The 26,749-nt window shown below is 43.2% G+C and overlaps 2 protein-coding genes across 2 annotated transcripts; both read left to right on the forward strand.

Moving 5' to 3' along the window:
• Positions 1 to 956: 956 nt before the first annotated feature.
• On the forward strand, positions 957 to 2,113 carry LOC115533642 (uncharacterized). The gene is made up of 3 exons (XM_030344245.1): positions 957 to 1,071; positions 1,176 to 1,419; positions 1,514 to 2,113. Exons 2-3 carry the CDS (start codon positions 1,247 to 1,249, stop codon positions 2,019 to 2,021), a joined length of 681 nt encoding a protein of 226 aa, XP_030200105.1. The 5' UTR covers positions 957 to 1,071; positions 1,176 to 1,246; the 3' UTR covers positions 2,022 to 2,113.
• A 416-nt stretch (positions 2,114 to 2,529) lies between these two features.
• LOC115533597 (polyserase-2-like) lies at positions 2,530 to 25,521 on the forward strand. Its single transcript, XM_030344176.1, has 10 exons — positions 2,530 to 2,697; positions 13,407 to 13,427; positions 13,828 to 13,987; positions 14,115 to 14,377; positions 14,798 to 14,934; positions 16,070 to 16,301; positions 22,653 to 22,821; positions 23,450 to 23,706; positions 23,923 to 24,020; positions 24,758 to 25,521. The coding sequence occupies exons 1-10, from the start codon at positions 2,646 to 2,648 to the stop codon at positions 25,085 to 25,087; spliced, it is 1,719 nt and encodes a 572-aa protein (XP_030200036.1). The 5' UTR covers positions 2,530 to 2,645; the 3' UTR covers positions 25,088 to 25,521.
• The last annotated feature ends 1,228 nt before the right edge of the window (positions 25,522 to 26,749 follow it).

Here is a 26,749-nt window from a genome sequence, read left to right on the forward strand (position 1 = left end):
TTAACATGTAATGTTTCGCACAAAAGAAAAAAAAATGTCAAAACGAAACATTTAGGTGTTTGTTTTATTATAGTTTGTCAACTTGCGCCTCTGAATTTTACAGAAGATTCACCAAACGTTTGCTTTATTACGCACCGTTTCAAATTACAGCCGGTCTCTGTCATATGTGTTCCGTGGTATCATTGGAAAGCACTAGATCTGCTGCACAACATCAAACTGATATCTGATTGGCTGGACTCGATTTCCGACCGGACGATTGGTTCGAATGTATCACGTGGTATGCTCTCAAGCTTGGTTGGCTTTTGCCATAAGAATCTTTAAAGGCCGTTTTCTCAAAATGAGTGTTTTTCCATTTTTAGGTGCACATTTCTCAGCCTATGTAGAACCTAGGTACACCACACTTCCCAGTTTCACACATAGCATTGTTATGAAGACATCTACACATGGATTTATTTATAAATTGTTCCTGGCCAGATTTATGGGTCATTTTACCTGGAAATCATGGCGAAAATAGGGTTTTTAAGGCCATGGATAGTATATTTTGATTTCCCAGGTCATAAAAGCAGATATCCTAAAATCCATGTGAGGATTTTTTGTCATTTGATATATAAACAAAATAAAAAAAGAATTTTGGTCCTGGCTTTATCACAGCTTAAGATTCATGCACCGGAAATATATGCAAAAACGTGCATATTTAATGAGATTCCGCCTAATTAGCATAATTAAATATGCAAAATTCAAAAACTTGTAATACATTTTTTTTCTTATAATGATGTATGTAATCAACTGGTAAAGTTTCATGGTGATCCCTTGTATTTAAAAATTTTACCCTATTCACCTGCCATGTCTGGCCTTAAGTAATTGTATGACTAGGGATCATTTACAAGGGGGTATATTTTTTAGGGTAATGTGTGAGAGTCCGTATTTTTTGCTGAGCTAATTCTTCTATTTGTGTATTCAAGATCAGGTTGTTCGTCAAGAAACTCCTGTCCAAATTCCTGAAGCCAGGAGCTTTTAGAGGTGTCAATGTGGACACAGTGGACCTCAGGGATGAGGAGAGCCAATTGCCAGGTAAATATTAGGAGTGACAAAAACAATGGTTTTATATAATGTTTGCATTGTCTGCAGGTCTTCTGTTACTCTAAGCACTAAATTATCCATACATACCTTTTTAGATTCTCAGCTTGGTGTGGGCTTCACAACGAGGACAACGTTAAACCGCCTTGTGGAAGCAGGTGATGTCTCCATGGACTCAGCTAAAAACTTCCATCTCGCAGCCAGGAGCTTTTTTGTGAAGGCAGTCGAGTACGCCACAGCTAAGCTCCCTTTACATGACCCTGTGCTGGAGCATTCAAGGTTCGTGGACTTCAGACAAAAAATGGATACCACCTTGGATGATGTGCTTTACTTTGTTCATAGGTATGTATGCAGCCATCTGGGCTGTAGAGTGATATTGGTTCATTCTGTTTCTGTTGCAAAGACCCTTTTCTCAAACCAGTATATCTCTGTTTAGATTCAACCATCACCTGCCCTACAACCAACCAAGGGAGCAGGACCAGCGGAATGATGAGTTCCTAGAGTTTCAAATGATGGAGGAGGAAGATATACCTGCATCCATCTGGGGGGAGGCGGTCATCAGGACAAATGAGGTTGGGGAGTACCACAGGATGGCCCACCTATGGGTATATCTTGGAAATCTTAAGAATCGGGCAAGTGGCACTTTTAAATTCCCCAAATTATTCAAGGTGGCCCAGGTTGTGTTGAGCATGCCTCATTCAAATGTGGATGCTGAGCGAACATTTTCACTGATTGGCCTAAACAAGGCTGACACCAGAAACAGACTGTCCCTTGAAGGCACCCTGTCGTCAATCATGACCATGAAAATGAGCAGCCTTGAACCCTGCTTCAGATACGAACCTCCTGCAGAGGTTGTGAAGCAGGCCAAAACTGCCACTGTGGCATTGGAATTTTTATGTATTTCTATTTATAGTTATGAAACAGGTCTGAAGTATTCAGGTTGAAAAATGTTAGAATGCAAATGGTTCCAATTGCATCTAAGAGCAAAAATGGTAGTAAGTTTACACTTAATTTGTGTTTCTATTATGAGGGGATCCTTGGAAGACTTTCTCTCCTGTAAGGGGTTCCTGGCCCAAAATAGGTTGAGAACCCCTGGGCTAGACTGGCTGCATACGGAGTACACAGATTCCCTGCATTATGTAAATACTAGTGGCGGGCGATGGGTCAACCATCTAACACAGCCCTGAACATAGGGGAGGTTATGATGTAAGGAGTTAACTGGTAGTCCCTTTTACATCAAGCTCTCTATCTCTTTCCATCTTGATCTATGATCTGGGGCACACCAGCCAACAATTGGACGAATTTGAGCCGCCCTATAATAATCTATCAGACAAATCTCCTTCGGTAATTGTAAGGTTTTATATCTTACCCATGTTTCTTTCCCCGGCAAAGAAATCTAGAGATAACTTCTGATGTTGTGATGTAGTTTACATGGGATGGAGAAGGTGCACCTGTCCCGTGGGCGTGTCTCCCACCTGTGTTGCGCTGTGGCAGTAGAATGACAATCAAAAGGGAGGAGAGAAAGGTTTTAAAAGGCTCAACTGAATTGAGGACTTGAAACTGTTGGGATGGCTGGACTCAAGGCGCTATGGGTGGCGGTGCTACTACTGGTGGTGCATGGTAAGTACCCCTCTCCTTCCTCCTGGGGCATCTGGGTTATACACTAGGCCACGGATAGGATTGTTTGGCCTCAGATCACACTGGTGTGTGTGTGTGTGTGTGTGTGTGTGTGTGTGTGTGTGTGTGTGTGTGTGTGTGTGTGTGTGTGTGTGTGTGTGTGTGTGTGTGTGTGTGTGTGTGTGTGTGTGTACTCTGAAGTGGGAGCCAAGCTTTTTATTGTAAGCATTGTTTTAACTTATATCTGGTTTTCATTAACTGGCTTACCCCTGGGATTTGGGTTGTATTCATTCAATTCTTTATCATTAAGATTGCAAAATGGTACTGAACTGAACTAAACCTTCAAACAAGAAACAAGACCGGCCAAAGCAGTCTATCAGATGTTTTGTGTCATCTTTTCTTTTTTGCTTTTTACTGACTTTATTTTACAGAACATAAACAAAGGTGGTACATATCTCCACAAGACATCAAAACAGACAAAACATTTTGGAGAGGATACATTTCTAATCCAAAGCACAATACAGATATAAGTACATGGCCACTCTTCTACATGCTTACTGACTGTATATTTACTTTAACAATAAATACATATCACCCACAGATTTCTATCTTAGGTGTAACCATAAAAAAACCCTGCTCTTTGACAGGAAAAAGATATTAAACTGAGAGATACTTCGGTCATTAGTGCTATATAAAGTCGGACCGTAAAGTTGACCCGTATGAAAGCCATTTTGACCAATTTTCCCCGAAAATATTTGTCTGACTTCTTAATTTAAATGTGATCCTCTCCATTTTAGATATATCGTAGATCAAATCTTTCTTATGCCATTTCCTGGTGACAGCCTTTTTGCTTGCCACCAACAAAACCCTCAGTAGGTATTTATCACATTTTGCTAAGCAAAGATCTTAGGACAATTCTCCAAAATGGAGCCACAGAGGGAGAATTCTAGAAAATGTGAAAGTGATTGGCCAATGCCTGTCCACAGGACCTCCAGCACATGGTCTAATAAGAATATGTATTCTTTCGAATACAAAAAAAACCGAGTCACATTTTTCTAGCTAAATTCTCTCCAGGAGGTGAGCTTGGTGTTACAGATTGGTGTCTACAGATGCTTTCCCATTTTCCAGTGTAATTGTGAAACCTCCCTCTGCTTCCCACCTTATTTTAATATGGTATTTTTTCAGATCTTTTCATCACTTTTCGGTAGGGAGCATCTTTATAGGCCCTACTGTAAATTTAAATTATCTCTTCTTCAAATATCATTTATTTTCCTTCAGGTGATGGAAGCTTAAGCTTAAGACTTGGTCTAAAAGTGGCAATATGCCGTAAGGCCACTTAAATTCCAGTTTCTAAACCTTGGGTCAAGTTTACAGGGCTTAAAATCCTGATCGTAGGCGAACCATTGAAAAATGTCAGACCTGCCTTTTAGATGGTAACTTTTGATTATTTCTTTCCATATCTTAGGCGAGTTTGTTATCCAGGGGTTATTGAGATCTGAAAGATGATAGGTTAATGATGGATCTTTAGAGATAACTTTATCCCACTCGATAAAGTACTGCTCTGGTTTTCAATGGATTCCGAATCTATACGAGAACTTAGATTTAAATAGGGGATTAAATGCCCCCTGGTAATAGCTGCTATAATTTATTTTTTAAGAGGGCCATAATTTATTCTAATTTGGATAGTTCTAATGGTAATAAGATTCCCAGGTATTTTATGAATTTCTTATCCGAGGCCATTTGTTACCTGGAGCGAAGATACTGAAGGGGGTTGTAGTGAATAGAATAGAATAGAACATAATATAAGCTTTATTGTCATTGCATTGAATACAGAGTACTCTGAATACTCTGTATTTAATGCATGGCAATCCCAGCCCATTTGATACCCGGATACTGAGGGGGGTTGTAGTGAATAGAATAGAATAGAATATAAGCTTTATTGACATTGCATTGAATACAGAGTATTCAGAGTACTCTCCGATGAGGCGTAAAGCATGGGTGAGAGGTTACACACATGGTCCCGTCCTCGCCAGATTCAGCGATTATTCTAGAAGGAACCGGCATAGCTGAAATTCGCTGCAGCACAGGGACTCTGTGTTAGTGTCTATAGGCGAACAGAGCAAACTGGCTGCTTCACTTTGCAAATTTATTCTCTAGCTAAGCGGTGAAGAAACATGGCAGACATTGTGTTTACATCTCGTACGCGAGCTCCCGCCCCCCCTCATTCCTTATTGGTGGGCTCAAAAATTTGCGGAACCAGTGGTATGTTGTCCTCGGCCCTTTTAGCAGGCAGGCAAAGTTTTACTAAGATGACGTCAAATGCGTCTTTTGACGTCATCTCAGGAGAAAATTTGATCAGGAAAGCTGGGCCAAGGAAAGTCTGGGTTAGACTGAGGGGAAAAAAAACTTTTTTTTTATGTTACAATAGCAATTTTATAATGATAGAACGCCGGTTCTGAATCAGTGAAGTATCCCTTCAAAGAGCAGCTGCCATTGAGTGGGGTGCTTTGACTTGTAAATGGCTTCCACCGCTGACTTTGTGTGAACATATTTTCCGTCCATATTGGACTAAGCAGAACCACAATAGTGGAGAGGTGGAGAATCCCTGCATGTTATTTAAAATTTCTTTACTCTGGCGGATCAATCCCCATGAACCAGACACAACTCACGTAGAGACAGCGGAAGTCGGTTTGCAGCTAAATTAGCAGCAAAATGGTTGAAATTCAGTGTTGTAGTAGATAATATAAAACTTTTGGTTTTGGTTTTGGAAATGGCTAAAGCCCTCACGGCTCCAGTGCAAACAAGCGTCAAACCTGTTTGTGTCAGATTATTATCAGCACTTCAGTTGTTGTTGCGGGAAACAGGAAACTTGTTGTGTCAGACAAAACAAAAACACTTTTTGTATGACATGACATTGACCCAAATACACTTTAGTTGGGCGGTATGACTCTTTAAGGGAGTTCCATGCTGTAGGAATGAAAGCATGACATACAGATGTCAGATACAGAATGCCAACAGCATGCCAACATCTGACCACAGAGCACTATACAGTCCCCCATGGGCTGTGTTGTGTAGGATACGCCAAACAGAGAAGAACCAAATCAGGTGGAGGCCATTAGAGTTCTTAAACTGACTCAAGTGGTGCTCACTGCAGAGCAAAATAGCTGATTGGGTTTTATGCTGGTCAATCAACCCGGTTAAGGTTAGGTTTAGGGGGTTAGGGTAAGGTTATGGTTAGGGGTTATGGCTAAGTTTATGGGTTAGGGTTATGCTTCGGTTTAGGGGTTACGGTAGGTTTACGGGGTTATGGCTAAGTTTATGGGTTAAGGTAGGGTTATGGTTAAGTTTAGGGGTTAAGGTTAGGTTCAGGGGGTTAAGGTAGGGTAATGTTTAGGTTTAGAGATTATTGTTAGAACTGTAGGTTATGGTTACGGTAAGGGTTAGGTGGAAAATAAATCGGGTTTCCGTGATGGATCGTGCAGTGATACTCAAACGTGCAGATTTATTTGTTATTTTTGTTTGTTCCCGTTGTCCCTACTTCCGTCACGCCAGAGCCATGACACGCCAAGAGCTTCTCCAGGGCTATAGCTAGATGCTAGTCCAACTTGCCCTTCCAAGTTGTATGAGTGAGCTGGAGTGGAGCTGGACCTGCGACGGGGTTACGGGTGCTGCCTGCCCTTGGACCTAGAGGTAAAGCAGGACTTGTCTAGCTCCACCCATTGGCTCTGCAGTGAACAGTCACTCAATGGTCCACCTATCAGTGTACGATAAATTGGTTACTCTCAAGAAAATACCAGAAAATAATCTGACGCATTTGATCTGATCTACTTAGTCTGCAATGGTGGGGTTCCAAAAACCTTTACATGGCAGTAAACTCACAAATGCTTGAGTTAAACAGAATGCCCTACCTCCCAGGGAATAGACACAGATGTGCGAAATTACTACATTTGTTGTCTATTTTGACAAAATGATAATTTATTATTAGGGGGCCAAGCACAAAGTGCGAGGCAACCTTTTGTAATTGTTCGTTTTATAAGGGTTCCTACGAATGACGTTGGAACAATATTGAAATTGTTAGTATTATAAAAAGAATTCTGACTTTTTGGCTCCAAAATTGATAGGCTTCTAGAACTCGTAAAATGAGTACGGGAATCAAAAGATGTAATGCGTTACCCCCAGGGTTGGACTGGCCATCTGGCCTACCGGGCATCGTCCCGGTGGGCCGTTAACCCAATGTGGGCCGGGCCGGTCCGGTCCACTATGTTTGTTTTTTTTCTCTCTCTCTAAATTCCCTCCAATTGGGCCGGCCAATATACTACAGAGGGCTAGTGAACATATAAATTTGTTCACTAAGTGTCACTAGGCCTACAACACAAAAAGGCTACATGGCTACATGTACTTGTCAGAACAAAGATACTGAGTGTAGCTGGCTGGCTGCGGACGAGGAAGTAGGGCAATATATATATATCTATATATCTTGCCCTAAATATAATCATAAATTGAGAATTGAATATATTTTTATCTATAGCTGTGTGAAAAAGTCTAAGGGCCCTATTTTAACGGTCTGAAACGCAAGTGGGAAGCGCAAAGCGCAAGTAGCTTTGTGGGCGGTTCTACGGCGCTATCGCTATTTTACAGGCGGATAAATGACGCTTGCGCCGCGGCGCAAGTGTCAAAAGGGTTGGTCTGAAGCAGCCTAATTACCCGTAGGTGTGGTTTGGGCGTAACGTGCAACAAACCAATGAGAGTGCCAGCTCCCATCCCCTTTAAGAGCCATGAGCGCATTTGAATCGGACGAGTTGATATTTTGACAGCGCGTCTGCAGTCTCCGATGAGACAGATGCACATGAATTTCAAACTGCAAATGGCTTAGTTTATTGCCAAATAATATGTTCACACATGGAATAAGGGGTTTTCTTCCACAACTTCAGAAATACTGAGTCCTCAAATACATTTCGGCAAAGAAAACGTATGATAGGCTATAACATATGATATGCGGTAACTGTGGTTCTATTTAATGATGTACGCAATACATTATAAACATTGTTTCTTATGAGTATTGTATGCTATCCTAATATGCATGTGTCCCCGCGGTAATAGACATTGCCATTGATTGTATTATGCGTTACGTGTTTAGTTTGCCCAAGTGAAGGAGTTCAAGTACCTCGGGGTCTTGTTCGCGAGTGAGGGAACTATGGAGCGTGAGATTGGCCGGAGAATCGGAGCAGCGGGGGCGGTATTGCGTTCGCTTTACCGCACCATTGTTACGAAAAGAGAGCTAAGCCGCAAGGCAAAGCTCTCGATCTACCGGTCGATCTTCGTTCCTATCCTCACCTATGGTCATGAGGGTTGGGTGATGACCGAAAGGACGAGATCGCGGGTACAAGCGGCCAAGATGAGTTTTCTCAGAAGGGTGGCTGGCGTCTCCCTTAGGGATAGGGTGAGAAGCTCAGCCATCCGTGAGGAACTCGGATTAGAGCCGCTGCTCCTTTACTTAGAAAGGAGTCAGCTGAGGTGGTTCGGGCATCTGGTAACGATGCCCACTGGGCGCCTTCCTTGGGAGGTGTTTCAGGCACGTCCAGTGGGGAGGAGACCTCGGGGAAGACCCAGGACTAGGTGGAGAGATTATATCTCAACACTGGCCTGGGAACGCCTCGGGATCCCCCCGTCAGAGCTGGTCAATGTGGCCCGGGAAAGGGAAGTCTGGGGCCCCCTGCTTGAGCTGCTCCCCCCGCGACCCGACCCCGGATAAGCGGACGAAGATGAGATGATGATGAGAGTGTTTAGTTTGCATGTGTTTAAACAGAGCACACACGCGCGCCCGCATTCATTCATTCTTTTTAACACTCACTCGCGGTAAAACAATGTTTTTCACGATCAAATAGGCCTACTCATCAATCCTAAAAGTTATGGGCATGTAGGCCTACACAATGTCTGTGTCAAGAAAATATGTGTTTGCTGTACGGTGTTTGCAGATGCATTGATTTAAAAGTACAACTTATTACCGCTGCATCAGCTGTTCTTTCCCAAATAATTTACCAAGAATGTGCGGCTAGGTAGATGAGAGAAGCAAAGTGTATGCGCGAGGTGCACAAGCAATCCGTATGCATCGCATGCGCATGTATGCATGCGCCCTTAAAATAGCATCTGAACAACGCGCCACTGACTTTAAACCAGGTATTTCCTGGTCAGTAGCGCAATGGTATTCAGAGATGGCAAAATACCGTTTGCGCCAGAACACGCCTCCTCCTTCCGCCGAACCGCCCCTTGGGGCGCATGATCAATCCCTAATTTACCGGCGAGTGGCGCTGGTGGGAAAAGAACACTCTCCGCCAGTTGTAAACTAGCAACGACACATGCGCCAGTGACTAAGTCACTTGCGCCGGGTGCAAGATAGGGCCCTAAAACATGAATTACAGGTCTGAATAGATATGCATTCTCTTATACGTGTACGTATGTGCACATGTATACATACATGTGCACATACACGTTCTCTATTAAAATTCTCTATTTATGGTTTCATAATGACTGAGTCACCGTTAAAACAAATGAGTTTCAGCTCTAATGCTGCTACTGTCTGTAATATGTTTCTATTTAAATTATTTGTCAGGATATTTTGTTATTATTGTCCGAGTCTGGTTTTAACTAATGCTGGGCTTACACCAAAAGATTTTCACGGTCACAGACTAAAAACTGCGAGAGAGAATTTAGCGTTGGATCAAGTGAGATATTTAACAAGGGTTTTGTAGATATGTAGATATGGGGGGTGGAGATGCATCGACCACAGGAGGTCAGTTAATTTCCTGTTCGGGTTTCACACCTGTCTTGTCAGCAGCACAAGAGACACAAACTTGAAGAAAAAAAAGCAACAACTGCTATTTACAGTGCTGTACTATTATTCGGATGTATGCACTTCATTAAATTGTTTTAATCAAGTGCATAGAGGGTTCTTCCCTTTCGTCTCGTCCCACCCCTGTGCTGATAATGTAGTGGGCTGGACTGGACAGAAAATGCCAGGGCTGAATTTTTGTCCCAGTCCACCCCCAACAAGTGTTGGGGGTAACGCATTACAAAGTAACTAACAATTAGGGTTGGGCGATGTCCAGGAAATAGCCGATCGACGATGTTGAAAGCAAAACATGATGGTGATGGCCGATGGCATCGGCGGGTCGGGGGGGGGGGTTGTTGTTGCGTATTTTATTATTTTTTAGTTTAGTTATTCTACTCATGTGAACGAGGTAGATTACTTTGTTTCCCTTGCGAAAAAATTTGTTTTCATAGTTACATAGTGTGATGAAATGAACTGTATGTAGTAAGAGTAGCCGCCCGGGTGGGGGGGGGCCATCGCCGTTGCCATCGCATGGACATCCCATCGGACCAACCCTGGTAACAATATTATATTTTTGGGTAACGAAGTAAAGTAACGCATTACATTTAAAATATCGGTAGTTACACTTCTTTACTAGACTATAGTAACGCGATTTCCTACGTTCACCAAGCCGTCTTTGCCTGCGTGTAAAGTTCTGTTCTGTTGTGGTGCGTGCGTGCGTGCTGTCTCTGTATGGAGTCAGAACAGTCTCATTATTAATGAATGCACAGAGAAGAATTCACAAATGTATTTTGTGATTTATACATAAATTACTCTCTTCTCACAAATACATTTCAATGCACACACAAATGGATATCGGCATGTATAAATGTAAAATAAATCCATAAACAAAAATAAGTTTCACAAACATATTTCTGATCCACACACAAATATGTCTTGTTTTAAATAAAGGTAATATAAATCCATAAATATATTAATTTAAAAAAGATTTGCAATTTTCATCAAAAATGTATTTGGATGTTGTTACATTTATGTACAAACTGTTAAACTTGAATTTACAAGACGCTTTTCATTTGTGAGCTTGTTTGCATTTGTGTGTGAAACTGTCTGCATTTATGTGTGGATTTTTGAGACTCTCCTGATGTCGCTAGATTCACAAATGCATTTTTTTCAACAAGGAACTCTCTGTAGCCAATCAGATGCCTCCCTCGTTTTCAGCCAATCACATGGCTGCAGTTCCGACCTCTGAGTCCAGCCTCCAAACCTCCCGGTTCTCTGTCAAATGTCTACTCTATCGGAAAGAACATGGTTTTTTGAATGATCGTACATAACAATCTCTAGGTGGTGAAGAAGTGAATGCTGCGTCACGACACTTTTTCCATCTAATTTCGACTGGGTTTTGGGATTATCGGTGCCGTTAAAGTAGTAAACGGCACCGACGTAAAAACCCAGTAACAGCAGTCATGTGGTTGACTGAAAACGAGGGAGGCATCTGATTGGCTACAGAGACTTCCTTGTTGAAAAAAATGCATTTGTGAATCTAGCGACGTCAGGAGAGTCTCAAAAATCCACACATAAATACAGACCAGTTCCCACACAAATGCAAGTAAGTTCACAAATGAAAAACGTCTTGTAAATACAAGTTTAACAGTTTGTATATAAATGTTACAACATCCAAATACATTGTGATGAAAATTGCAAATATTTTTTTAATTAATATATTTATGGATTTATATTACATTTATTTAAAACAAGGTACATTTGTGTGTGGATTAGAAATGTGTTTGTGAAACTTATTTTTGTTTATGGATTTATTTTACATTTATACATACCGATATCCATTTATGTGTGCATTGAAATGTATTTGTGGGAAGAGAGTAATTTATATATAAATCACAAAATACATTTGTGAATCCTTCTCTGTGCATTCATTATTAATGAGACTGTTCTGACCCCATATCTACGCGCCTATACCAATGGTTCCCTATGCAAAAATGCCGAGATTGGACGCCCCTAACGCGAGTAACGCGATTGGTGTGGCCGTACCTTTACACCCCTGTAAGGGGGGTATAGAAAGAACAACAAGGATGCAGTGTTGTAGTCAAAGTCCAAAGTTGCAATGATGTTCACAATATTCAAAAAACTTTTCAAAAATTCAAATATTAGATGTACAGTATTCATAAAATGGTATTTTCAAAATACGCAAAACTAAACAACTTAAATAACATGTAAATAAACAGCATATTAAAGTGTGCATTGTTTGAGTACTAAGTACTACATTTAAAGCTTTTCACTGTTACGTATTTTAAGAACATAAGCTACCCCCACATAGCCTCTAGGAAGCAGAATCGAACACACAAGCTGTATTACCCTGACATAGCCACTAGGAAGCAGGACCTAACTGAAGGCTGCAATAGCTACTCCATCCACAGAAGGCAGCACCTTTAGACAGGTGGGGAAGCCGAGGCTAATACGTCACATAGGCCACGCCTACTAGGTATTGATAGAGGTCCGGAAGCAAAGGGCAGAAACATCCGGTAGTCCAGACTTGCGGGTTAGAGGTTTTGGCCAGTTGGTTGTCGCTCGTGTGCTCAATACAATTTCCCTCCTTTTGCTTCATAGTTACCATATCGAAAATTCTTTGACAAATAAAGTGAGTTAAAAGCAATCCGGATTGGACTACTTTCTTCAAAGAACGCGACATCACCATGAGACATTTTTACATAGCTATTAACAAAAAAAAAAAGAAACCTCAAAAGTATTTTTAACTTTAACAGATCTTTCAATAAAGTATTGTTTCAGCTAAAACACACTGACAATACTGTCTAACGACACTTAAACGGAATACTGTGCCAGCTTATTAACACATTGGCATATATTTTACACGTGAAATTAACACAGCGCCAACACGCATTGTCAGGAAATGGCAGACATTTTCTTACCACGTGCCTGCCCGTGTGATGCTAACAAGCATTTTGTCGGTTGAGGGGGGGACGACACGACATATTGTCTTGTTATAACAAGAAATGTATCGTGTTACATAAATTCTAAATACTTGTGTTTGTAAAGTTATGGAGGAAAGATTGAAACAATCGTTTGACCTCCTGCCTCTGGGAGCATTCCCGGATGGCTTTGATAAGTCCCAGAAATTAACACAGGAGGTATGCTTCAAAATTCAAGTTAAATGGTTAGTATCTGAAATACATGCTTGTTTATACCGTCTTTCACATTATTTTAAACCACTACTCACCCTATGTACACTGCAAGAATATGGGGAGCATATTTTGATGCTTGTTTATAACGTCTTTATTAAAGATAGCAGATTTATTAGCTGTTTTGTTTTTTCGTTGTTCCTACTTCCGTCACGATATGTAAATTTCCGTCGCAGTAGGAGAAATTCCATGGACCTATTAAAGAGTGTTATTGGCTCTGCAGTGAGCAGCCACTCAATGGTCCGCCTATCAGAGTACGAGCCTGAGATTGGACCGGTGAGCTGTCAACTGATAGGTCCTGCCTGAAATAGCTCCACCCATTTGTTGAACAACATATCTGTTAACATTTTTTTACCTAGTGAATATATTCTATGACTATTCTATTATAATGTAGCTTAGGATAAATATCTATAAAAAATATGTTATTCGATCAAATGGTAATCAATGGTAACTAGATGTATGCAACTTTCACATGGCTGTAAACTCAGAAACGTTTGAGTTAAACAGACTGCACTACCTCCCAGGGAACAGACACAGAATTACAACATCGGCAATTTATTTTGACAAAATTGTATTTTATTATTATTATTATAGTTATCATTATATTATATTATTATTATCATATTATATTTGTTCACTTATTATCCATTTTCTCCCTTTTCTTTTTGCAGAGGCGTCCTCACAGCTAGATGGTAAGAGATTCCAAATAAAAATGCTACGTTTTAATTAATTATAATTTAACTTGACCATTTATTTACATTCCCCTAGAGGCTGCCCTATTTCCCTATCGATGCCCACACATTCTGCTTGAATCAATGTATTTAAAATTGATCAATAGCATATGCCTATACATAGCATATGTATAGGCATTGTATATTTTCATGGATAACTACCCGTGACTTTATTTTACTCCTTTTGGTATTGTGCAAAGTGTATTTTGAAAAGAGCTATATCAATGAAATGTATTCTGAGTATACTATTAAAAATCAAGTGAGGCAGAGAATATGGGCTTTGTCTTTAGTCAGGAGCACTGCAGCAGCAGGCGTTCATAGAGGCCATTTCTCCTTCTCTGATACCTTGAACCTTTTTCAGTGTGTGGTCGGGCTCCTCTCAACCCCAAGATCGTTGGAGGAGTGGATGCTGCTCCGGGCAGCTGGCCCTGGCAGGCCAGTTTGCAGACGTTTAACAAATCCTGTGGGGGGTCTCTCATCAACAATCTGTGGGTGCTGACCGCTGCCCACTGCTTCACCACGTAAAGTCAATCTTCTACATCCGGCAAAAGCCAAAACATGTTCCTCATCTCTGCTTCGTCAAAAACTCGATGAACATTAATTTCAGACGAAAGAGACTAACGGTGACGTTGTTTCCTTTCCGATCAGAACTGACACAATCACGGTCTTCCTGGGCCGTCAGGACCAGGTGGGCAGCAACCCCAACGAGCAGTCCCGGACCATCTCCAGGATTGTCTGTCACCCCGATTACAGTGGGTCCACCAACGACAGCGACATCTGCCTGCTGCAGCTCTCCTCGGCTGTCGACTTCACAGACTACATCGCGCCCGTCTGCCTGGCCGCGGACGGAAGCACTTTCAACAGCGGCATCATCAACTGGGTCACTGGCTGGGGCACCACCTCGTTTGGAGGTGGGTCTTCTTCTGGCGTATGTCCCTAGACCTAGTCCTGAGAGTTGAGGTATCTCTGAGACAAGACACCTCACCCTAACTGGTCCTGACGAGCTGGCTGTCGCCTTGCATGGTTGACACCGCCGACGGTGTGAGAATGTGTGCATGAATGGTTGAATGGTTGACCATATTGTGAAGCGCTTTTAGTGGCTGCTGGTTAGAAATGCGTTATATATATGCAGGCCATTTACCATTGACCATTTTACTAGTTAAAATGTGTGCCACAGTTTAGAGTGGTGTCTCCGCACTTGCATTGTGCACTGTCAGACGGACCCACTGGGGGGTCGATACGACCTTAAATCAAAATAAAGTCGTTTCATACAGCAGGGCCCCGTCATGAGCTGCCTTTTCAAAGTCCCGTTTCAATCCTTCCATTCATAGGTTCAGCCGCGGACATCCTCCAGGAAGTGGACCTGCCCATAGTGGGCAACAGGGAGTGTGACCGTCAGCATGGGACCGAAATCACCAACAACATGATCTGTGCTGGATTTTCGGCTGGAGGGAAGGACTCCTGCCAGGTAATCGTTCACAAAATGTCATGTTTTTAGAGGAGCTCACTAAACTAGATTACATTCAACTCTTTTGATTCTGGGCAACAAAATACAGCAACAGCAACAACAAACTCAGGCAGCATTTGAAAAATGTGTTTTCAGTAGACAGCTGTCAGTTCGGGATCATGTAATTTCTCTGACGCTCCAATGTTCCGACCTCTCAATAACCCGAAAAAATGACCATGGGTCCTACAGCCCACTAGTCCGACGTCCCTTAGATAAAAACTCCAAATCTCTTCAATTTGGAGAGGTTGCATTTTCAGTTAATTGTTTTACCGCTCCCTATAGCCGATATGGATACAATTTGAAGGGGTTCATCTTGACCCATGTGCCTTTGACTACACCAAGTTTGATGATGATTGGTTTAAGTTAACCTTGCCTTTTGGCATTAAGTACATTTTGGACGATTTTGAGCCTCTGGCGGCCATGTTGTTTAGTCAATAATTTTTATTTTACTCAAATCAAACATTCCGTCTATGAACTGTGGTAATTTTAGTCACAGGCCACGCCCATTTTGATGCCATGCCCCTAATTGAAAATATGTGGCCTTTATCTTCAGAATTTGATTCTGAACAACTTTTGTATTGGACTCAAGATCATAGAAGTCTTTACGTGTTTTAAACAACACCCTTTTGAGAAGTCAATGGCTCCTGGGTGCTTCAATCTTTCTTTGCTTTATGTCAGATTGAAGACATTGGTCCATAGGTGTTATCTGCTCAAGGATTTTTGTCTAAGTGAAAAAACCTAAGGTTGATAAAAAAAAAATGTTCTTCAGGCATATTTGTTCACCATGAGGATATACATGTGTGAACAACGTTTCATGATTCTAAACCAAACCTATATATTTATAGGTATACCCAATAGGTATACCCAATAATTTGGTTTTCTTTAGTGTCATGTAAACACACTGAATGGGGTCAGCAGCATAGTGCACAAAAAAATGACATTACTGCAACACAGCAATAGTGCATAACAAATCGTACCCCAACATTTAAACATCAGACACCCATTGCACAACAACAAACATAAGGACCAGGTAAAGACTCATGCAATCTGAGATCTTTTGCTAACCCATCGTGGCTTTTATCCTCTTCCCCTAAAGGGTGACTCTGGTGGACCTCTGGTGATAAAACGGGGTCTGCAGTGGGTCCAGTCGGGAGTGGTGAGCTTTGGTGCACGATGTGCCTTGCCCAATACATCTGGAGTATACGCCAGAGTGTCCAAATTTCAGGTTTGGATCAACAGTATCATCACCACCAACCAGCCAGGCTTCGTCAACTTCCGCTCCGCGGGAACCAACGACGACTTTACGAACTGTGGGGACACCACGGCCGGTAAGTGCCCCTTTGTTTTGATCTCTGAACAATGAGGGCTTTGGATCCTTGGTCTTCGTTTACACATGTCGCCATGGATGCTACATGTGGAGGAAAAACAATAGTTTGGTCATCTGTGACACAGTTATTCTGACATACCAGAACGACCAATGCCCCTCAAGCAAGTAATACATATACTGTATGTAAGTGACACATTTTGAATTGATAAAAGAGGGACTCGGACGACAAAAATATATATGAATGAAATTCATATTGACGATATGGCACTATAGCCCTATTCTCACCAATGCACCCATCTTGAATTTAATAGACCATTTTCGTTGCTTCGAGGAGGTCTGGTGGGCTCCGTATTTAATAAATAAATAAATATACATAACGAAATGCATAAATATATATAAATATGTATGTGTATTTATATATATATATATATACACATACATATTCGTACATATAAAGGCCTATTTATTTATTTTGTTGCTTCGAGAAGGTCTGGTGTTCTCCGTAAAAAATAAATGTGCATAAATAAATATATATATAAATAGTATATATATATATATATTTATTACATACAGAGACCACCAGACCTCCTCGTCTATTCTGGTCTATTTGAAAATAAAGGCTACATGGTTATATTAATTTCAATACAATTGACTTATAGAGCGTATAACGACGAGACAATGGGACGATCTAGTTGGGGGCCAGCAGAGGCTGCATTTTAACCGAATTTATGGAATTTATGAGAGATGCGCGTGGACATATTTGGTAGTGACACAGCCTATGACTTATTTGTGAAGCAAAACATAAGCTCATTGGTTTAACGAGGCAGGGTTATTTGAAATAATTCATTAAGATATCATGTGTGAGAGGTCATTCCTTCCCCTGAGTTTGTATTGACTATTTCTGCTGATTGAAATGCTCATTGCAAGCTTCCTATTTATGTCTAGTGTACCCCTACTGTCCACAAGCAGCCCCCCCCCCTCCCCATATGGATATGGAGAATAGTTGCCACGTCCCAGTGGTGGTGGTGTCATATCTATGAAAGAGGGCATTCAAATATACTACAATGATCAATTAGGAGGCCGAAGCCCTAAAGGAAGTGATGCAATAGGTAACTTCTGAGTCAAGGTAAGTAAGCTATAGACCTGGGGTCTCTTTTCTATCAACGGGGGTCTCAAAGAACGCATACGCTTATCAACTTAGGGATTCCAGCCCTACAAGAAATTACTCAGCAAGTGCTCCATCTCATTGCACCTCACCCAGCGGCTCGCTTGCAAGATTTCTTCCCAGACCTACACCCTAGCCATCCAACATGCATATCTGAGAATCAGGCCTCTCTTTGATAATCACAAAATAATGAGAGAAATTCGCATTAACTTTTTGTTATCTCATAAGGGGCATGTTGCCGTCTCCTTTTGACCCCAGACTTCAGAAACTTGTCCACAGGCCAGCTATGCCTACACACCTTAAAGCACAATTTTACACCTCCATGCTACCAAAAATGGGGACCAGAAACTAACCTGAATTATGCACATTTACCTTACTGTTGGAGGTCACGCCCCTTTTCCTGCCTTTTCAAAATAGCTAGAGATGCCAAAATGTATACGCATATTTCCCAGGGTCCCGAGAACGAGATATCTGAGATTTGGAGTTCTAGACCTTACAGAAAAAATGTTTTCCAAAATGGACTGTTTTTTGGACAAAGCCTCTCAGAAGTGTTGCATGCAAGATGTAGTGCATCAGAATGTGGTGGAAAGACAGTTTTACAGATAGGAAGGTCCTACCGCCCTGAAACTTGACTACCTTAAATAGGACCTACCTTGGACCCCCACACCGAAACTTGGCCCTCTCTGACCCCGAGGGCAGGGAGGGGGGGGTCTGAGGTTTTGGGTTAGGGTTAGGGTTAGGGCTGGCTTTCTTCAGGAGACCCACAATTTTCACAGATCATAATCCCAAGATAAACCCTGGTTGAAGGTCTAATGGACAGAGATTCTATCTCTTGTCAACTAATTTTGATAATTTCTTGTTACAACGGCTTGTTGGCAATGTGTTTCAATGGAGCATTTGATGATGCTGTGTGAGCCTTTCCTGTAAGGCTGGAGTCCCCCAGTTGATAATTGTATGCGTCCTTTGAGACCCTCTTTAATATAAAAGAGACCCCAGGTCTATAGCATACTTGTTAATGTCCTTGCCTCAGTCACCTATTGCATCACTTCCTTTAGGGCTTCGGCCTCCTAATTGATCATTGTAGTATATTTGAATGCCCTCTTTCATATATATGACACCACCCACACCGGGACGTGGCAACAATTCTCCACATCCAGATTGGGAGGGGGGATTGATGCTTGTGGACAGTAGGCGTACACTAGACATAAATAGGAAGCACACTCAGTAGGAGGAGGAATGACCTCTCACACATGATTACTTAATTCATTGTTTCAAATAACATTGCCTCGTTAAATCAATGAGCTTGGTGTGGAAGGGGGCGGTCAATGGTAACAACCATAGGATTGTTGTTTTGACGAATCCTGCGCAGCCTGCCCCTTCTGAAGTCGAAAAATAATCTCCCGATGGAAATGCATTGGTTTAATATTGAATTAATTAAATATTAAAATATTTATTATCTATACAATTTATACAATTATTTAGTTATAATAATATAAGTAGACCATGTAGCTATTATCGTTATAAAAAGATCTGTATCTGACCGTTCACAATCCACTTCCACCAATCCAATCCAAGAGGGTTCTTCTAACACAAACTAACACGGTGTACTTTTTCGGGAGCGTGTCTATGTTCCCCGGGTCCTATGTTCCCTGGGCCCTATGTTCCCCTCTTTGTATGAGACTGGGGAACATAGGACCCTTTTTTTTAAAAAGGGTCCTATGTTCCCCGCTTTTCCAAAAAAGGGTCCTATGTTCCCCGATATGTATGTGACCGGGGAACATAGGACCCTTTCTCAAAAAAAGGGTTCTATGTTCCCCGGTCTGTTACTTTTCCACCATTACTGCCAAATTCCGGCCGAGATAACTACCATTGCATGTCTTTACCTTTTGTGGAAGAGGGAGAGACGTCGGAGAACCTGACGCAGTCTATTCATACGCCGGTAAACAAACCCCGAGAAGCCCAATCCCTACGAGAGCTCCCCGCGCTATGGCCATCCGGAGGCGCACAGAGCTTTTGGCCGTGATATTATTATACAATTAATTTATATTATATACTATTATATAAAGAGCTCCGGGAGTCGCAAACGGCAACAATCACTTTCTCCTCCATGCTGCAGTTCACCCCGGACTGCACTGCACTGAGTTGGCCGGTTGAACGCTGATTGGCTGTTACGTTACACATGTCAGTGGCCACGCTGTTGAACGCCAATTGGCTGTCATCACGCGAATGTCGCGTCAAAGTTAAAATATTTTTAAAGATTGATAGATTGCGGGAAACATAGGACCCTTTTCCCAGAAAAGGGTTCTATGTTCCCCGGTCTGTTACTTTTTCCACCATTAACTTCCAAATTCCGGCCGAGATAACTACCATTGCATGTCTTTACCTTTTGTGGAAACATAGGACCATGGAGAAGGACTTTCGGTCGGCACCAAAGTGTTTCTGGAAGACTATCCGGCACCTCAGGAGGGGGAAACGGGGAACCATCCAAGCTGTGTACAGTAAGGATGGGACTCTGTTGAGCTCAACTGAGGAGGTCGTCGGACGTTGGAAGGAACACTTTGAGGAACTCCTGAATCCGAATAACACGCCCTCTATGTTGGAGGCAGAGCTCGAGGTTGATGGTGTTTCGTCGTCAATTTCCCTGGTGGAGGTCACTGAGGTAGTCAAACATCTCCGCAGTGGCAAAGCCCCAGGGATTGATGAGATCCAGCCAGAAATGCTAAAGGCTCTGGGTGTTGAGGGGCTGTCATGGTTGACACGCCTATTCAACATTGCGTGGGAGTCGGGTACAGTGCCAAAGGAGTGGCAAACCGGGGTGGTGGTTCCCCTGTTCAAAAAGGGGGACCAGAGAGTGTGTGCCAATTACCGGGGTATCACACTTCTCAGCCTCCCTGGTAAAGTCTACTCCAAGGTGCTGGAAAGGAGGGTTCGGCCGATCGTCGAACCTCAGATTGAAGAGGAACAATGCGGTTTTCGCCCAGGACGTGGAACTACGGACCAGCTCTTCACTCTCGCAAGGATCCTGGAGGGGGCCTGGGAGTATGCCCTTCCGGTCTACATGTGTTTTGTGGATCTGGAGAAGGCGTATGACCGGGTCCCCCGGGAGAAACTGTGGGAGGTGCTGCGGGAGTATGGGGTAAGGGGGTCTATCCTCAGGGCCATCCAATCTTTGTACTCCCAAAGCGAGAGCTGTGTTCGTGTTCTCGGCAGCCAGTCAGTTTCGTTCTCAGTGGGTGCTGGTCTCCGCCAGGGCTGCGCCTTGTCACCAATCCTGTTTGTGATATACATGGACAGGATATCGAGGCGTAGTCGTGGTGGGGAGGGGTTGCAGTTCGGTGGTCTGAGGATCTCGTCACTGCTTTTTGCAGATGATGTGGTCCTCATTGGATCATCGGCCTGTGACCTTCAGCACTCACTGGATCGGCTGGCGGCCGAGTGTGAAGCGGCTGGGATGAGGATCAGCACAGCTAAATCTGAGGCCATGACTCTTAGCAGGAAACCGGTGGATTGCTTACTCCGGGTAGGAAATGAGTCCTTAGCCCAAGTGAAGGAGTTCACTTGGTACTATGGAGCGGTAGATTGGCCGGAGAATCGGAGCAGCGGGGGCGGTATTGCGTTCGCTTTACCGCACCGTTGTAACGAAAAGAGAGCTGAGCCGCAAGGCAAAGCTCTCGATCTACCGGTCGATCTTCGTTCCTATCCTCACCTATGGTCATGAGGGCTGGGTGATGACCGAAAGGATGAGATCGCGGGTACAAGCGGCCGAGATGAGTTTTCTCAGAAGGGTGGCTGGCGTCTCCCTTAGGGATAGGGTGAGAAGCTCAGCCATCCGTGAGGAACTCGGATTAGAGCCGCTGCTCCTTTAATTAGAAAGGAGTCAGCTGAGGTGGTTCGGGCATCTGGTAAGGATGCCCACTGGGCGCCTTCCTTGGGAGGTGTTTCAGGCACGTCCAGTGGGGAGGAGACCTCGGGGAAGACCCAGGACTAGGTGGAGAGATTATATCTCAACACTGGCCTGGGGACGCCTCGGGATCCCCCCGTCAGAGCTGGTCAATGTGGCCCGGGAAAGGGAAGTCTGGGGCCCCCTGCTTGAGCTGCTCCCCCCGCGACCCGACCCCGGATAAGCGGATGACGATGAGGGAGGATGAGGATGAGGAAACATAGGACCCTTTTCCCAGAAAAGGGTCCTATGTTCCCCGCTTTTCCCAAAAAGGGTCCTATGCTCCCCGGTATGTATGGCTACAGGGGAACATAGGACCCGGGGAACATAGGACCCGGGGAACATAGGGATGACCCCCTTTTTTCTATGGGGAATGTTGTCCAGGTTTAACCAGACAATATTTAAATATTTATAATATAAAAAAACTAGTAGGCCTACAGCATATCATACATTTTACATTTATATAGAATATGTATAAGGACATAGGCCGAATTCGTTTAAAATGCAGCCTCTGCTGGCCCACAACTAGATCGTCTCTTTGTCTCGTTAAACGCTTTATAAGTTTATTATATTTGAATTATTAGAACCATGTAGCCTTTATTTTCTTGGCATTATTATTACATTCTTTCTCGTTACATCGATATAAATTATTGTTATAACGAGAGATTTGTGTCTGACCATTGACAATCCTCTCGGAAATTCTATGAATGAAATTCATATTGACGGTATCGCACTATATCCCTGTTCTCGCCCACCCATCTTGAATTTAATAGACCACTTTCGTTGCCTCGAGGATGTCTGGGGGTCTTCGTATAAAAAAAACAACCAGGCTTACTCGAAGCAACGGAAATGGTCTATTAAATTCAAGATGGGTGAATGGGTGAGAATAGGGATATAGGCCTACGTAGTGCCATACCGTCAATTTCATTCATATACACATATATGTAGTATGTATATCTATCGTCGTTGAGACGGGGATCTGTGTGTGTAAGCCACGGAATATGAGTGTCATTAACTTGCATTGGAGCAAAATCCGTGGCCATACCATGGAAATTGTCGTGTTTCCGTGAGGAATTAAGCGTCCTTGGTCATTCCTGTGAGACCAGTTTGATTACTTCCCTTGACTAAAGCATCGGGTCGTGGCTCGGCTAAAGCTGTACGATTTCTATTTCATAAGCTTTACAATGTTTGTTGACCTCTTCCATTTCGGTCTTCTTTGGCCCACCCCTGATGGTCCCTGGTTCCAGTGGTGACGTGCGGCAGCGCCCCCATGAACACCCGTGACAGCAGGGGGCTGGTGCAGTCCGCCGGCGCGTGGCCCTGGATCGCTAGCCTGCAGGTCAACGGCACGCACATGTGCGGCGGCACCCTGGTGGATTCGTACGCCGTCTTGAGCGACGCCTCGTGCTTCGCCATGTAGGTCTGCTTCTATCTGTTGTGACGATGAGGCTGTAGCACGGGTGTTCTGTGTATGTTGCGTTTTGTGTTTTATCCGAGCAAAACCATGTAGGCCTATCGATTCTTTCTTTCAAAGTTATTTTTATTGAATTTTACATTTGACAAAAATATAAACTAATGGAACATAATTCCCCCCTGACCCCAATAGTCCCTTTCCCGTTGCTGTCACTTGGTTACAGTCATGGTTACAATCATTCGTCATCCACAAATTGATCACGCGATGTGCAACTTATTTGCATAAATCAGAGTGCTCATTGCAAAGCCATTGTGGTTTAAGTTTCTAATTAACATGAGATGGACTGAAAAAGATAGAAGATAGGTAAAATGAAGTAATTGTAATAACCATAATAATAATAATAATAATAACAATAATATTATAATAATTATTAAAAAATATTATAGATACCAAAGATACAGTAAAGGGCTAAAAAACATATATTGATCCGGAGAAATGAGAGAGGGTTGCCGTTGTTGTCGTTGAGTGACGAGCCTATCTGCACCGTAATCAACTTGGGTCAGGTTTTTTTTTACCATGTCCCGTTTCAAACGACCGTCGAGCCCTGGTGGTTTTCCTCTCTCCACTTAGGTACCCCAATGCCTCCCATTGGAGGGTGGTGTTGGGCCGTCGCAATCTGACCGGCCCCAACACCTGCAGCATGAACCTGGGGGTGAGCTCCATCACCCTCAGCAATCTCACCGGGGACAACATTGCCGTGCTCATGCTGTCCAGTGCACCGAGGCTCTCGGACTACATCCAGCCCATCTGTCTGGACCAGGGGATGGGCAGCTTCCTGAACAACACTGACTGTTGGATGGCAGGCTGGGGCATGGGCCAGGGAGGCGGTGAGGACCCCCATCCACAACGCACCCCACGTTTGCTCCAATCGATGAGTCTCCAACGGCCTCCGTGATGGGAGCTGTGTCCACTTTTTTGGTTATAAAATCGGATCATTGATTGTAGTTCTACTAGAGTAGCTCTTTCTTTAACGCACTGCAGCGTGGCTCTTTATATTGTCCAAACTGTTTGGTTGACCGTGACTTTCTCTGACCTGACCGCAGCCCAAGAAACCCTGCGGGAGTTCAACACCACGGTGGTGGGTTGTAGCAACACGTCATCCAGTGACTACATCTGCACCGAAGCGCTGACTGTGAGAATGGTAAGGAAACAGTTCAGAATCTCAATGCTCACAATGCCAAACGCGTGTTCATGATTTACATTATAGTCGTTTGCCTCATAGCGTAATTGCCTAAGTAAAATTTTAAGGTTCATCTTGTATTTAGCGTCAGAGGTGCCTAGGTCAAATAAATGAGTGATTATGGAATGCAAAAATCACTCTGATTGGCTTATTATTTAGCCAATGAGGCCCAGTGAATCAGCAGTGTTAGGAGAGTAGAGTTAGGTTATAACCTTTTCCACCGACATTCCAGCTCAACTTGCCTCGACTTACCCCGCCTTTTTTTGCATTTCAATTTTGGCGTCCCGGCATCTTTATATACTTTGAATGATATGTGTCGAGTGGATAAGTACATCACTGCATTTTCACGCATGCGTGCTATGAAGACCTGCTCCATTGAAGAGGTACTTTATTCAAGATGGGAAAACGACTTGCCTGGAACCAAACCAAGTCATGCCACGCTAAGTCGTGGCGAGTAGAGCTGGTACTGTCGGTGGAAAAAGGCCATTAGATATCACAATTTGGGCCAAAATAGGACTTAGGCAATTATGCCGTGATGCTAATGAAATGTGAGTATTGTGGAGGATTTGTCATGTACGTTAGTACATTACAGTCGTTTTCAAGCCAGGGGTGGACACATTGGTGGTGCTCTGGAGTTAGTTTGGAGGGCTGTGTGAGGCCTGGTGCCGGTGGGGATGACGACGTGTGTTTGGTTTCAGGGAGACGCCGGAGGTCCCCTGATGTGTAAGAGAGCCAACTATTGGACCCAAGTGGCCGGGCTTCCCAACGTCATGGGCAACAGCAGCATGGTGCGCTCAGAGAGAGCCGCCGATCAGTCCATGTTCAGCGCCACAGCTCGATATGAGTCGTTCCTGGTTAGCATTCTGCAAGAGCTGCTGTCCCCCCCAACCACCACCACAACCTCCGCCCCCACTACCACCGCCACCACAACCTCCGCCCCCACCGTCAATCACGCGTCAGACGTCCGCTTCTCCATGTCCTACCTCCTCCTCCTCTCCTCCATCTACCTCTTCTCTGCGCTGGTCTAGAGGCAGCGTGGCCTGGAAGGGCTCGACTCCGGTTAATTTTCACGTTGTTTTGTATCTCATGGAGGGAAGTATGTGATCATGTAAAGAAACGATCACACAGCATCTTGTTTTTCCTTTTGGGGTTTTCATGGACTGTTGGAGTCGGTGGAGTCTCAGCTTACACATGATATATAGTTTGTGTTGATCATATTACGTGGAAAACATCCTTTTTGCTCTGCATGTGAAGGTGCAGAGTTATAAAATACATATCACTTTTTGATATGTGCTTCTTATTTTGTTTGGGGTTGGAATTGTCTTTCGTTTAGCTAGCAATGGTTAGGAGAGACTAAAGGTTGGGAATGTAATTACACTGGGGGTGTGTCATATGACCTTAACAAGCTGAAAAGTCAATTTCAAAGTTTCATTTTAAAAATAAATTCAGTTAAACAAGTTGATCGTGACAAATGAATACCACTGTAGAGGTTTTTGAAGTGTGAATGCCCGACATGAGTACTTAATAATACCATTACAGTTGGGAGAACAGTCAATGGGAACCCACTGTTTCAGCAGGAATACAAACACTATGGCTGGGTTGCACCAACATGGATTGATTAATCCTGGTTTAGGGTTAATCTATGGTAAGTAAATCTAGGTTAAAACTGATTCATAATTAATCACAGATGTGTTGCACATTTTAGTTGTAACTCTGGATTAGGTAAACTAGTTTAAACAAGGATTAAAATAGGATTGGTTTGTGTTCGGTGTCTGCCATGATGGATTCCGGCGTTGTAGGTTTGATAAAGATGGACCCCAATATATTCACAAGCTCTCTCTCGTAAACTCGTTGCTTTTTGAATAAATGTAACCGTCGTTACCTTAACTGTTACAGCTGACACTACAGCACAAGCTAGCTTGGCTTGTACATTTTTTAGATATGGCACGACACGTTAAATTAAGATATGGCACGTCAAAGGGGATCCAACTTTTTGACATTTGAAAAGATGTTGCTCAAGGACTTGATGGACGAGTTTGGTGTTATAATTCAGGATAAGAGGACTGACAGTATGACGCACAGTAGCGGCGTGGTAACCGGGAGAGTCGAGAGAATTCCCGGTGGGCTGTTAACGTTTCGGGGCCGACCGCCGGGCTGATTTTGCGAGCTAACTATTGCATATATAAGTTCCTTGCTGCGCCGTCAGGCTAGCCAAAGCTGTGCGCTACTCTCTCTCTCACTGTCTCCCACATACAAACACAGGCAAGCACTCACAAACTGTTCCAACCAAGTCGATATTAGTAGAGGGGGAGTAAATGAGTGGCCCCTCCCCAAGTGGCACGACCGTGGTGGGCATTGAATTGCAGAAAGCTAAATACGTACACAGCTATGACGACGTTGCACTCTATACGCCATAACAAATAAAGAAGAGTAGGCAATGAAGAAGATGAAAATGGGCAGATTTTGAAAAAGTAGCAAGCTAACCATTATTATCAGTATGATTCATCAGTACAAATGCTGTATAATTATAATAATAATCATACTTTTTATTTCAAGCGCCTTTCATGTCTCCCAAGGACACTGTGCAGTAAAGGTAAAACAAAATGCTAATAAAATAACATTAGACATCAAACAGAGACAATAAAACAGACACTGAACATTTGTTAAACACAGTATAAAAATCAAAACAA

Source organism: Gadus morhua, chromosome 2 (genome assembly GCF_902167405.1).
Source record: "Gadus morhua chromosome 2, gadMor3.0, whole genome shotgun sequence".
In the NCBI taxonomy this organism is placed as follows: Eukaryota; Metazoa; Chordata; class Actinopteri; order Gadiformes; family Gadidae; genus Gadus; species Gadus morhua.